This window comes from Cyanistes caeruleus, chromosome 3 (assembly GCF_971803275.1).
Source record: "Cyanistes caeruleus chromosome 3, bCyaCae1.hap1.1, whole genome shotgun sequence".
Lineage (NCBI taxonomy): Eukaryota > Metazoa > Chordata > Aves > Passeriformes > Paridae > Cyanistes > Cyanistes caeruleus.
Window position 1 is genome coordinate 6,941,159 of NC_141703.1, and position 13,024 is coordinate 6,954,182.

The 13,024-nt window shown below is 43.0% G+C and overlaps 1 protein-coding gene across 3 annotated transcripts in view; it reads left to right on the plus strand.

The window, feature by feature from the left end:
- The window catches only part of MAOB (monoamine oxidase B), a 50,949-nt gene extending 45,157 nt beyond the window's left edge, over nt 1-5,792 (plus strand). For 2 of the 3 annotated variants that reach the window (XM_023923926.2, XM_086879631.1), the window contains exons 14-16: nt 1,000-1,062; nt 1,464-1,625; nt 4,241-5,792. In XM_023923926.2, coding sequence (XP_023779694.1) covers nt 1,000-1,062; nt 1,464-1,619 — 219 coding nt within the window. In that variant the 3' untranslated portion in view covers nt 1,620-1,625; nt 4,241-5,792. The remainder of the gene's footprint in view (nt 1-999; nt 1,063-1,463; nt 1,626-4,240) is intronic. The other variant, XM_023923935.2, reaches the window with a different exon arrangement.
- The last annotated feature ends 7,232 nt before the right edge of the window (nt 5,793-13,024 follow it).

Below are 13,024 nucleotides of genomic sequence, written 5' to 3' on the forward strand. Positions count from 1 at the left end.
ACAAATTATCCTGGGAGAAATGTGGTGAGTTCATCTAGCCCATACCCCTGCCCCAAGAGACAGAGATCAATTGTTCATAAATGATCCCATTTGAGAAAGTTATACCTAAGGTGCTCCTGAAAAGCTCCAGAGGCCTCAAGACTTCTCTAATGTGAGGACATTACAGCAGAGCTTCCATAGGCCTCACAGAGGAGCAGATAAGTACACTTGGTTGGTAAAAAATTTGATGTTTTTCTTTCCTCATTTACTTATGAAAGGAAAACATGTTGAAAATTCGGTGCTTCTCACTCTCCTTCTTTGAAGAGTTGACAGGGCCCATGAATCTTGTCTACACTAAAAGCTCCTCATAAAAGATGTTAAATCTACAAGTCCCTGGAATAGAAAAAACGTTATTATCACCATCTCCATTCTACTTCACTGTAGAAGCAGCTAATCTTGCTGTCTTCACTGAATATAATTTCAAATAGTCTTTGCTAGTCATCTCTGCTGTCTTTGATACTTTGGTAATTTTCTCATTGTGAAGGTTTTTGTTCTGGTTTTTGCTTTTCTCTGTCTGAGAGTAGTGGTCTGTCATCCCTCCCAGGGTGCTGTTCCTCTTCCTACATCATGATAAAATTTGAGAAAACAAGCTGTTCCTTGTAGCTGGTGTCTTCATGCCTCACTTTGCCATGAGTGTCTGCTTAACTCTTAGTCATAATCACATTATCCTGTTCCCCTGGGACTGGCCAAATTCCAGTATCTTGCATGGACTAGCTAAGCATAAAGAGATTTTTCTGTTACTGTTTCTATGTTCCACCAGGAGGAAGGTCTTATGAAATATCAGCCCTCACCAGAAATAAGTTTTAAAAGGTTGAGTTTTCTTCTAAAATTTGAATGTGATTTGTATGTGATTTATGTACTCAGTCATTATGCCATTTTTAAACAACAGTTGAAGCCAGGTTGCTTTTTTTCTGTCTTGAAGAATCAATGGTACTTACTGAGAATGTCATTTATTTTCAGATACTGTTTGCTATGAGAAAAATCCCAGACAGTGAAATTTGGAAGCCAGAACCTGAATCAGTTGTAAGTATTTATGTAGTTAAATAGATCGGGTTTTTTTTCTGCTGTTTTGCTGATGAGATAATTTTTTTTTGTCTATTTTTATATAAGTTCACTAAATCAAAGCCACAATAAAATTCCCCTTATTCACCAAAATCTCCCTTCCCTGAAAAAGGAAGAGTTTAGAAACCCACCTGACAAATCTGTAAGGCAGGACTGGAAAGATCTGCACTTCTTAACTGGGCTATGGATCCTTTCCATGTGTTTGTTCTTCCCTTTAACTGAGCAGAAAATCTGGATATGCTTCTTCTTGATAAGATATAACTGCTTCAGCCCAGTTCTGCTCCTGCTGCAAGAATCTCTCCATTTATATCCCTCCTCTCACAGTGGAGATGTTATGTGGGTAATGGATGCTCTCCCCACAGGACGTGCCACCTCTGCCCATCACTACAACCTTCTGGGAGAGGAACTTGCCATCTGTGCCAGGACTGCTAAAGCTGATTGGATTTTCCACTTTCTTCACCTCTGTGGCTGCAGCTGGGTTATTTGCCTTCAAAAAGGGACTTCTGGTTCGAAACTGAAAAAAGGTGCTGACTCAAAGCCTCATGATTGAGGGATTTTCTTTTTTTTTTTTTTTTTCAGAGGTTTTATTTTGTCATGTACTTTCTGTCTCCAGAATGTGAGGAAGAGGTGAAAACAGTAGAGAAAATAGGCTGGAGGGAAGGGATATAGTAAAGGGAAAAAGAACCCCTAGAGTCCAGGCCTACTTCTAGCAATACCTTTTTGGTTGTTGAATTTCCAGGGTACCAAGTGTTATCACCTTGAGGTCTTGTTCCAGATCTCAGAACAGAAGTGAAAAAAATACCTCCCTAAAACCTATTCTGATGAGATTTCTGGTTGTTTTACATCAGAACCAGACCCCGAACTACACATCTCCACAGGCCCTATTTGTACTGTACTGTACAACAAAATCTCTAGTTGTAAACAAAGGATTTCTGCCTTCCTCTGTGGTAGGCTGAGAAAAGAAATCCATAGCTTACAGAATAACCAGACAGTTCATGCAAATCACTGGTAAGAAGCTCTTAGTGTTTTTATTTCTTACCCAGATGTCCAGAGCCCAGGGAGCACATAAGGGACAAGCCAGGCTTAATTTATCCATCTGAACCGTGCAAGGGCAACCACAGGATGCTGGCATTTCCAGTGCCATATATGTCCTACAGTGAGCTAAAAGACAGTGTTTGGCAATGTGGGTGAATTTCAGGCTCCCCAGATGTGTTCACAGCTGCCTGGCACAGCAGAGCTCCTGTCCAGTGGGGTCTGTCCCTGCGAGCACCTTGAGGCTGTCTCTTGCCTGCTAGGGCACAATGGGCCTGAAAATTTAGTGTTAGTATTAAACAAACAAAATAAAATAAAATGAAATACAAAACAAAAAAAAAACAACAAAAAAAACCAAACAAAAAACCACCTTCTCTGCCCCCAAACTCTTCCTTCATGCTGAACACAGATTTGCTGATTCAGAGTTTTGGTCTTTCCTAACAAGCATATTGATGGGATTAGCACTTCCACTTCTGCCTGCTGCTTGCACTGACGATGCACTTTTGATAAATAATCAGGGATCTAGATGTAGTAACATCAAAGAGAACTGTGGATTTCAGAGTCACATGCAAGTGCTTCTGTTCCCCATAGCTTAGTACTGTTCAGACAATGGAAGGAAAAAAAGGGAAGATGTAAAGAAGGCAGTATGCAGGGCTGGGGGAGAAGTAAAAAAATTCTGCCTTCCAAAACCTCAGAGCCTGCTTGTCAGCGTGTTGGTACCTTGTTCTAGATATTTCTGGTGTGTTACCTGTGCACAAAACAAAAAGGAGCACACAGGTATGGCTGAGAGCATGATCTGGTGCACATGAAGTTGGAGATGTCTGGAATTTTTCAGAGCCTGTTTGCTGCACTTCTCCCTTCAAGGAGTAGCAATTTATATGTAAAAAATATTGGATTGCAGTAAAGAGCCGTGGAGGGAAGTATAATAATAAATTCAGCAACTGGTGTGAGCAGACGGTGGAGGAGCTGTATCACCAGTCTCAGGCAGACTCTTTGGGCTGATCTTGCTTGTGTAGAGCAGTACTTTGTTCTCCAAGTAGTCCCATGGAAATTTACTGAACTGCTTGGAAAGCTGTAACATTTGTGAGCAGCACCTCGCTTTCTGGCCCTTAGGTTTTGTTCTTTTTAACTTGATGTGCCAGTTAAACATCATCTTGTAGCAGCAGCTTGGATTTTATCACAAATGAATTGCCTCATAACAGCCTTTTAAAATGCATGGGGGAACTTTTCAGGCATAAAGATCTTTAAGGCAGAAGAAGAGTGCAGCAGTGTACATATGGCCTCTCTCATTGTATCACATCGAGCTCTAATTTGCTGGGACATTTGCCTACTGCAGAGCTTCTGCGTGGCTTTCTCTCCCTGTGATTTATTTACTAGATGAATTAGGAACTGAAAGCTGAATGGGAAGTTCAGAGCTTTTGCAACTAACACAATTCTCAGGCTAGAAATAAACACAGGAACCTAAATTTGGGAAGACATTTTTAAATTCTTGGCCCCAATATTTTTAAGTGCTAGATAGTGAATGCATACATTACATATAAAGAGTTGTTGTATTTGCAGATGATTTTTCTGCCAAAACTGCTTGGAATTCAGGTCCTGCTTCTGCCCTAGAAATACTCCACATTCTCTAAAGGGGAGCAAATTCATGAAACTAATGAGGATAAATCAGTTTTGTTCACATTCAAAATGCATTTCTCTCTTCTTTGCTCCTGAATCTGGCAGAAATTTTTCCCAGTTTAACAAAATCATGTTCTGTGCCACAGGGGGAGAAATTCCAATCAAAACCAGAAATTAGATAGTTAGAACTGAACTGAATCATAACCTAAGCTTTCCATGAGACTGGCCAATTTAAAACAAAAAAACAACCTCAAAAAGTTTCTATACTTACCTTTCTTATTCTTAGTTTCAAAGCAAAAGAGAAATGGAAAAACAAATAAAGCAAACCCACAAAACATTTCTCATCTTATTCTGCCACAGTAGGAGAGGCAGGGAATCTCCAAATAACTTTGGATTCCCTGAGATTTCTAATCAAATCTGGTTGGAGCTGTGAGGTCTGAATTGTGACATTTGTATTAACACTCTGAAGTCTCTGTGTTCTTCCTTGCAGACTGCCAAAGCTTTAGGAAAGCTCTCTTTGTCTTTACAGCCGTGTCTTGCTGTGATTGTGCTGAGGACCTTGCCACCACTATGGGATTAAAGAAAGGATTTGCCACTGTTTTCTCAACATTTTCCACACAAAAGAAATACACAGCACCTTGTGTACATGGATGCCAGTGTGATGAGGGAATTGAGGCAGAGAATCAAGCTGCTTCCCTATGGGTAGAGGGAACTGTTAGCACCGGCTTACAATTTTGAAATTAAAATCCATGCCAACCCTTTGAAGAGAGGAATGAAGTCTGTTTTAATGGATAACCAGTTGTGCTGTATTCTTCATTTATTAACCCATTTGATGAAACAACTGGTATCATGAAAGTTCCAAGAGTTTACCAGCTTTGTAAAATATACAGTAGGAACAACCATGGAAATAACTGTATTTGTCTATTACGGACTGAACTGTGTTACCATGCAGATTTTGTAATGCTCTTAAGAGTTTAAAAAAAAAAAAAAAAAGGAAATTTACTTTCTTGTACACTGTTCTGATAGCCACTGTACTTTGCAAGGAATGATGGGTCATGGCATAGAAATCTGTGTTAACAAAAGTACTTGAAATCTAATTGTATAAACTACTCAACAATAACAAGGATGTAAGCAATCTGAGGCAGCCCCCTTGTCTTCCATTTAATTTGTGCATTTTTTTCCCCCAGTGCAGATCTTGATTCCAAATCACAAAATCTGATTCCAAATAGCACATCTGCTCTCAATAAGAAGACATTAATCAGGTAATTAAGTACCTCGCTGAGCACTGTTCATCAGTGGAACCCATGGCCTGAACAAGAAACTATGAGGCTTAAAGAAATCTTTGTTCCCACAGTGGGACTGTTGTTTCACTGAAGTAGGCTTTACAGATGTGCAGAAATTTTAAGGTTTTTTTTTTCTACCTTTTTTGAGACATGAAAAAGTAATATTTTTGAGGAAGAAGGAATTGGGTGACCTCCAGAAGTACTAGGGAGTCAAGATTAAATAACAGATCTGCTCTTGGGTAAGAAGCAAACCCCCTCAAATCACAGGTGACAAACGTTCACAAATAAACCTGACCTGTGTCCAGGTGATCTAACAGTCCCTCTCCTGTCTCTACCACCTCAAGATCAAGGTGATCTTCCTTCTGTTGAAGAACAGATTGTAAAAATGGGATGGCCAAAGCAGCCTGGCTTTCCAAGTGTCTCTCCAGTGAATTTGTTTAGGCGTAGTCATAGACTGCCGCTTATAGCATGTCTGCTGTGGTCGTGTGCAGGTCAGTGCTCTGTGGTGCCTGCCTCTGTGTTTTGGAAAAAAAATTAAATAAGAGTGAATTCACTTTGCAGGAGTATATATATATGCTGTGTGTGTGATGAATTTGTGCCTTTTATAACCGTAGCATTTTCTAAAGTGCCTCTGTGGTGACTGTCTCACTTGGTTTCCTTCTTCTGCTCCCTTTTCAATAGGCTCTGCAGATATTTTTATCTGACAGCTGTGAAATTTTTTTAACCTTAATTAGAATCAATAAATATTGTCATGTCACATATGCTGTTTGAGACTTTTCTTTTGTGGAAGCCTTTTTGAGTTGGTTGTAGTGGTATTACTTACTGATAGAGCATTTTGCATTTCATACTGAAACCTGTGAGGTAACTTCAGTTTGTATTAGTAAAGAAAGCTCTGTAAAGAAAAGAAGAGTATAAAAAAAAAATAAATACAAAGCCACCCAAGCAACCCCCCAAAACAGTGCAAAAAAATCCCACTCAACCTCTTAAATACACAATTATATAAAAAAAAAATCAAACTACGTTGGTAGTAGTATAATGACCGACTCTCTTACACTTAAGAATTAGCTTTTTATTACTATAGGGCAGGTGGCTCAAACTGAACAGTAGACCTTGTACTAAATACTGGGTATTGATGTTTGCTGATGTAAACATAAAAACCCTAGAAGAAAAGGGAGACCAAGATCACTTAATTCCACCCACTAGCTCAGTGTCAGTACTAGAGAGATAATGGAACTGAAGAACAGATTTGCTCCTGGGAAGGGACCTGAGTTGCACAATACTGCTGGCCATGAATACTGGAGAAAGTGTAACCATCCATGTGAGAAACATCAAGCGTGCAGTGCTCTTTGTATAGGCTTAACTTTCAGCATTACAAGTTATAAAGGAGCACAAACACAATGAAAGCAAACAGCCTCAACTAATCCTTCACACACTCTCTAAAGCATCTGTCCCCTAAGAAACGTGTCAGAGGCAGCAATGCACTGCACAGCCCTCAAAGCAGCCAGCAAGTGGTTGTGACTAAAGCATTGCTTCTGTGCTGGGTTTGCATGGCCTGGTTTTGAAGCAGGGGGCTACAGGGGTGGTTTCTGTGAGAAGGTGCTGGAAGCCTCCCCCAAGTCCAGCAGAGCCAATCCCTGATGGCTCCAGGATGGAGCCGCTGCTGGCCAGGGCTGTGCCAGTCAGAAAAGGCAGTAACACCTCTGGGATAACAAATTCAAGAAGGAAAACAAGTTCCAGTGCAGATGTAATTGCAGGCAGAGAGGAGCAGGGTGAGAACATGAGAGGAGCAGCCCTGCAGACACCAAGGCCAGAGCAGAGGGAGCGGCAGGAGCTGCTCCAGGGGCTGGAGCTGAGATTCCCCTGCAGCCCCTGGTGAGGCCGGGGTGAGGCAGCTGTGCCCTGCAGCCCCTGGAGGGCACAGGGATGCAGAGATCCACCTGCAGCCCGTGGAGGGGACCCAAAATGGAGCAGGGGGATGCTGAGAGGAGGCTGTGAACCCATGGGAGGCCTGTGCTGGAGCAGGGTCCTGGCTGGGAGCTGCAGAGCTGTGCAGAGAGGAGCCCACCCTGGAGCAGGTTTCCTGGCAGGACTTGTGACCCTGTGGGGGACCCAGGCTGGAGCAGGCTGTGCCCGAGGGACTGACCCTGTGGAAGAGTGACCCACAGTGATGCAGTTTATGGAGAACTGTTTCCTGTGGGATGGACTCATGCTGGAGAAGTTCATGGAAACAATCTCCCATGGGAGGAATCCCCCACTGGAGCAGGGGAAGGACTCCTCTCCCTGAGCAGTGGCAGGAGCAAGGTGTGATGAACTGACCATAACCCCCATTGCCCATCTCCCTGTGCCACTGGGGGGGAGGAGGGAGGGCTGGGAAAGAGGAAAGGGTGGGAGGAAGTTATTTTCACAATTTATTTTTACTTCTCATTATTCTGCTCTGATTTTGTTAGTAATAAATTCAATTAATATCCCCAAGTTCAGCCTGTTTCGCCCGTGACAGTATTTGATGAGTGATCTTTCCCTGTCCTTATCTTGACTCATGAACCATTTGTTATATTTTCTCTCCCCTGTCCACCTGAGGAGGGGAGTGACAGAGTGACTTTGGTGAGTATCTGACATCCAGCCAGGGTTAACCCACCACAGTGTTTTTGGTACTGAAACCTGGGGTCATGATGGTTTTGAGATAAGGATAGTAGCTAGGAAAGTTTGGGGAAAACATGGACTGAACAATGTTAGAGTGCTGAATGTTCATGATGAATTTCTGCTGTAATTGTGGTGAAGGCACAAGGGATGGATTTTGTTTGAATTGCCAATTTTTGTTCTGTGTTGTGATGATATTATTTTGATTTTTGTGTGGGCAATTTTTGTCTTGCTTTGTTTGGTTGGTTTTATTGATGTGAGTGAAGGTTGTATGATGGATGTAGATTTTAATGATAATTCTTACATAGTTAAATATGTGATTCACAGAGGTTAGGGGTGGAAAGTGGAGTCAGATTTGACCTACCTCTTTAAGTCTTTGTTCAGACATATCCTGGAGCATCCCAGAGGACATAACTGAAATGGTATTATTATTAATTTAGTTATTTACAAAGCTTTCAGTGTGCATTTCAGAGAGACTCAGCCAAGAGATACTTCATTATTTCCATCAGTCCAGTGTAGAGAAAATTAATGTGGACAGATTAATACAGAAGAAATCCATTTTGTTTAACATCTATAAAAGATACAAATATGATTTCCCAAGAAACCAATTAGAAATCCTACTCATTGTTTAGAAGAGGATAGGATGTGTGTGCAAATTATTTGGCTACATCATGCATAATTCTGTGCTACTACAAGAGATGAGGATAATTTTTTCTTCTTGTCTTGTGTAATTATACCAATTGCTCATCTGGGGTAAATCCCAAGATGTTGGAGGGACTGGTGAGTTTTGCCTTCTGGGTCAAGACAGGATAAATTCTCCCTGAGTCTGTGGAATTGCCTGAGAAAAATAAATAAAAAAAAAAAGCATCCAAGAATGATAGCCAAAATTTGCCTCGGATGGTGGGACCAAAGTACAATTTGGTATCTGCTAGAAAAAAGACACTTTTTTCTCAGGTTGGTTCTGCACTGTGGTGTGGTTGTGGAAGTGGGATGGATGGGATTTTGAAATTCAGTAATTGGATGGAATTTACTTGCATCACACTTTTTCTGCAAAGAACACATATTTACCCACCTGGAAGGCAATTCATGAGCCAAAATTCAGACATTCTAGAGCACCTTGTTCAGCCTCCAGCTGCTGTCCCAAAAGGAGACAGCTCTTCCAGAGGCCCAAGGGAAAGATGTCCTAAACCAGCCTGCCCTGTGGCACAGGTGATCTTTGGGTACCAAACCAGGCAACAGCTGATGGCAATTAGGTACTTCTTGGGGTGTTTAGCTTTGAAGAAATGCACCAGGGATGATGTGGGCTCTATGAATCTAACACGTTGCAAGTTAATGTTGCATGTTAATAGGTAGCTGCACATATTTAATGTGTTAATACACAGATGTCCCTTACCCAGGCAGGCTAGAGATTGATTTGTTTGTCATTGGAAACAGAACCATGATATTCTAGTCATAATATTAGCAGAGTTTGCTAGAGAAGCCTTCAGTTAGCAGCTTAATGCCAAGATAAGCTGTAAAAAAAGGACACCTGAGTAAGAGACTTTGCAAGCTGATTTTAGTGTGCATGACTTGTACAGTCAGCAGTAATAAGCTGTTCTGAAGCTAGGCTAGGAAAAGCTCAAAAAATAATTTAAAAAATAATCACAGAATATTTTGGGTTGGAGGGGATGTAGAAAGGGGATCTTACTAGGTCTTCTAGTCCAAACCCCCTGCCATGGGCAGGGACATCTTCAACTAGACCAGGGTGCTCAGAGCCCCATCCAGCCTGGCCTTGAACATTTCCAGGAACAGGTCATTTACAACTCCTCTGGGCAACCAGTTCCATTGTTTCACCTTATATCTTATCTAAATCTATCTTATTTTCGTTTTAACCCCTTTGCTCTATCACAAGACAATTTTACCTGCTAAAAGGTCCCTTTCCACGCCTTTCAGGTACTGGAAGGTTCTCTGAAGTCTCCCCAGAGGCTTCTCTTCCCCAAGCTGAACAGCCCCAATTCTCTCAGCCTGTTCTTACAGGGAGGTGCTGCAGCCCTGTGATCAGCTCAGTGACCCTCCCCTGCACCCACTCCAGCAGGTCCATGTCTTTCCTGTTGTCCAAATACCTGTGAAACACTCACTGCTTCGTCCACTGGGACTGTACCCAGTGCCATGCTGGCTCATCCCAGTTTTCCACTCTTCCTGGCACTGCTGAACGAGGCAAACCAAGTTGTTTTGAGTCCAAGCTGGTCTCTCTGTGTTTTTACAGAAGGTGAGATGCCATTTCTAATTTAGAAGCAAAGGGTATTAGCTTTTTTCCAGGGCTGGTTTTGCTGTGTGCACAGTGAATTTTCTGATAGCAATGTTTCTAATCCTTTCTTAGCGGAATGACCCTAACAAAATAATCCATATGCATCCAACTCCATTTACTGTGACATCTACAGGCTCTGCAGACTCCTTTCCACCATCCCTCCAGCTTTCTGGGGGAGAAAAAGTCCCTTCCAACTCTAAGTGAGCCATTCATCTGACCTACAGCAGAAAGAGGCTGAGCAAACACAGACCAGCCTTGTCTGCCCAAGGGCACGGTGTCACTGAATTTTAGTAGCACCTTTGAGAGGGGCAGTGTCTCTGAGTGCCATTTCCCTGCAGCAGCAGAGACTCCAAGAAGCACTTGAGGAGGTGGTACCCAGCAGAAACACCAGCCTTTGGATGGTTTGGTTTGTTGAGTGGCTCTGTTTGCCCCTCTCCCTGCTGGGATTTATCTTGAATATGCTCTGGTGCTTGGCTGGGAAGGAGCAGGCAAAAGGAAACATATCAATAATGCACTGAGGCATCCTTGTCAGCCCTCAGGCTGTGCCAAATTTGCATATGCTCCAAGCTGTAAGAAAACACTTTGCACAGCAGTGTTGCATTTAGCAGAAATTACATTATAATTTCAGATGTGGAAATTTCTATTCCAGGTCTGAGGCAGGGAGGTGTCCCATTGGGCTGTGCAGTCATTATCTTAAACAATTGAAATGCATGCTTGTACTTAATCAAAATCAAGGGAAGACATTACTCCAGCCTCCACTTGCCAATTCAGTCCAAAGTGGAACAAGAATATTTAACTTAATTAGAAGCTGTATTATTTCCCAATAATTCTTTATGAGATGGAGTTTGGCCAGAGCAATTTTTCAGAGCGTGCATATTTGATCCAGCACCTCTATCCATCTCTGCAAAGCAAATTGCCCCCACAGAAACTCCCTTTTTTGAGAAGGGGATCTGATCTCACCCTGTTCTTCCAGCTCCTTTGTTCTGCCAAGCAGGATAACTCAAGTTGCCTTTGGAGGAAGGTTTGCAGTGCTGGCAGGGGCCTGGTGCCTCAGCCATTTCACTGCCCTGATTTCTGCCAGGGACTGGCCTGAGCCAGGAGGCAGAGGGATGGAGCCTGCCTTTCTCTGCTTCCTCCAGTGGCACATCAGAGCTTGGAGAAGGCTGAGAATTTATGCTTAAAGCTGGGGACTTGCATCATTTTCCTTTAGTGTGCATTTCTTCCAGAGTTTGACAGGAAGGGTAAACACCAGTGCAGAAATGCCCACAGAGACCTTTCTACAAGCCAAAGTGTGAAGTTCCTGACACATTTTTTTTCATGAAGTGATAAAAAACTGCTATGAGGTAGCCCAGAAGATGACAGCCTTTATTTCAGGCTTGAGCCTTGCTGTGCCATGCTGCTGAGCTGGCCTTGCTTCAGCTCAGCTGTCTGCATCTGGTGGCTGCTGACAGAAGTCCTGAAATGCCAGCCTCTGCCTTTTGGAATTCAGCCAGGTGTCCTGGATTTAACCAAGGTCTTGATGAAAATGATGGGGCTCAGGCTATAATCCAAGGAGTTTTCAAGTGTGTGGTCTGGTCATGGAAGTCCAAATGCCAACATAAACAATAATTGCATCCTTTGCTCCATTTTCAACCCCATCTTAGGTGGCAGCTGTCCTCTTGTACTGTGAGTGGCAGTTCTATATTTCATAAAGAAGAACTGTGGGAAGAAACAGATGGCAAAGGGCATCTGTCTTATATTTTCTTGTGCTTGATAAGGTTAGAGGCAGTGCAAATTCATGCCCCTGTCTGATCTGTTCATTATAGACCAGGGAAAACCATATCACTGGGACTCTGGAAGAAGAGATGTTGGCTTGAAGGCACTGCTGGCTCCTCTGGCACCCAGCAAGGTGCCAGCTAAAGCTTCCCTCTCCTCTCAGCCATGAAGGGCTCTCGCTTGGGAAACTTTTTCCCTGCTCCTTCTGTGTGTCCTGGGTTATTCTGTCTTTGTTGTGTAAGATGAGTGAAAAAAAAACCAAAAGAAAGAGAGCAAGGAACAGGGAACAGAACCTGGAAAGCCAAATGCTACAAATAAAGAGCAGAACAGGAATTGCAGCTGGAGCCTGAAGCATTTGTTGGCATTTGCTGGCAAGTGCAGGAGCTGAGTGGGAAAATAAAAAGTTACAGTTCACTCACAAAGAGCACATTTGATTTCCCCTCCTGGATTTTCACCAAGATGAAATTTCCTTTCTCTGTGTGTGTGTGAAAAGCAACTATTGCAGGGGAGAAACAGCCCACAAAGAAGAGAACTGACTACAGCCATGTTTCCACAGTAGAGGACTGTCTGGTTTGTTCTATGTTTGGAGCTGGGAGCTGAACTCTGTGCAGAGAGCATAAAACCAGTCCCCAGCTTGACCCCAGTGTCGTTTCTGGCTGAGGAAAGCCTTTGCTGTCAGGCAAAGTCCTGGTCAGTGGGACATGGGAACCAACAGGTGGGAAACCTGGATGTTGAGATGTGTCAGACTGTGTTGGCACATCCCCCTGTGCGGTATTTTTGTTCAAATTTATAATGCTAATTTTGCCAGTAATTGGGATTTATGTTTGACCCTGGGAAAAGAGATGAAGTATGAACCTGGGGGCTGAATGAAATGTGAATTGAGAAGTACTGCTGGTGAAGGACTAGCAAAGAGACCAAGTGAAGGCAGCAAAATGCTTTGGGTCGGAAGGAACCTTAAAGATCCTGTAGTTCCAAAAACAAGCTGCTTGGGGTTACATCCAAGGAAATCTTGAACACTTCCAGGAATGGGGCATGCCTGAGTTCTCTGGGCACCCTGTCCCTCAGCATTTTGAGGCTGGATGTACCTTTTTAACAACCTAGGTGTGTCTGTCAGGCCTCCCCCTTGCCTCACACAAGGAGCATGACTGGAGGGCCACAGTGTGCCCTGGGGGACATCCACATTCCCTGCTCCAAAACATGGAGCCCCTGCAACCTGGCACTGCTTCCTTGGAGTGGTTGCCCTTTCCCAGACCTGTCACATAGTTTCCAACCAGAGGGGTTTGGTTTGTCAGTTCCCATGCCAGGAGGTTGT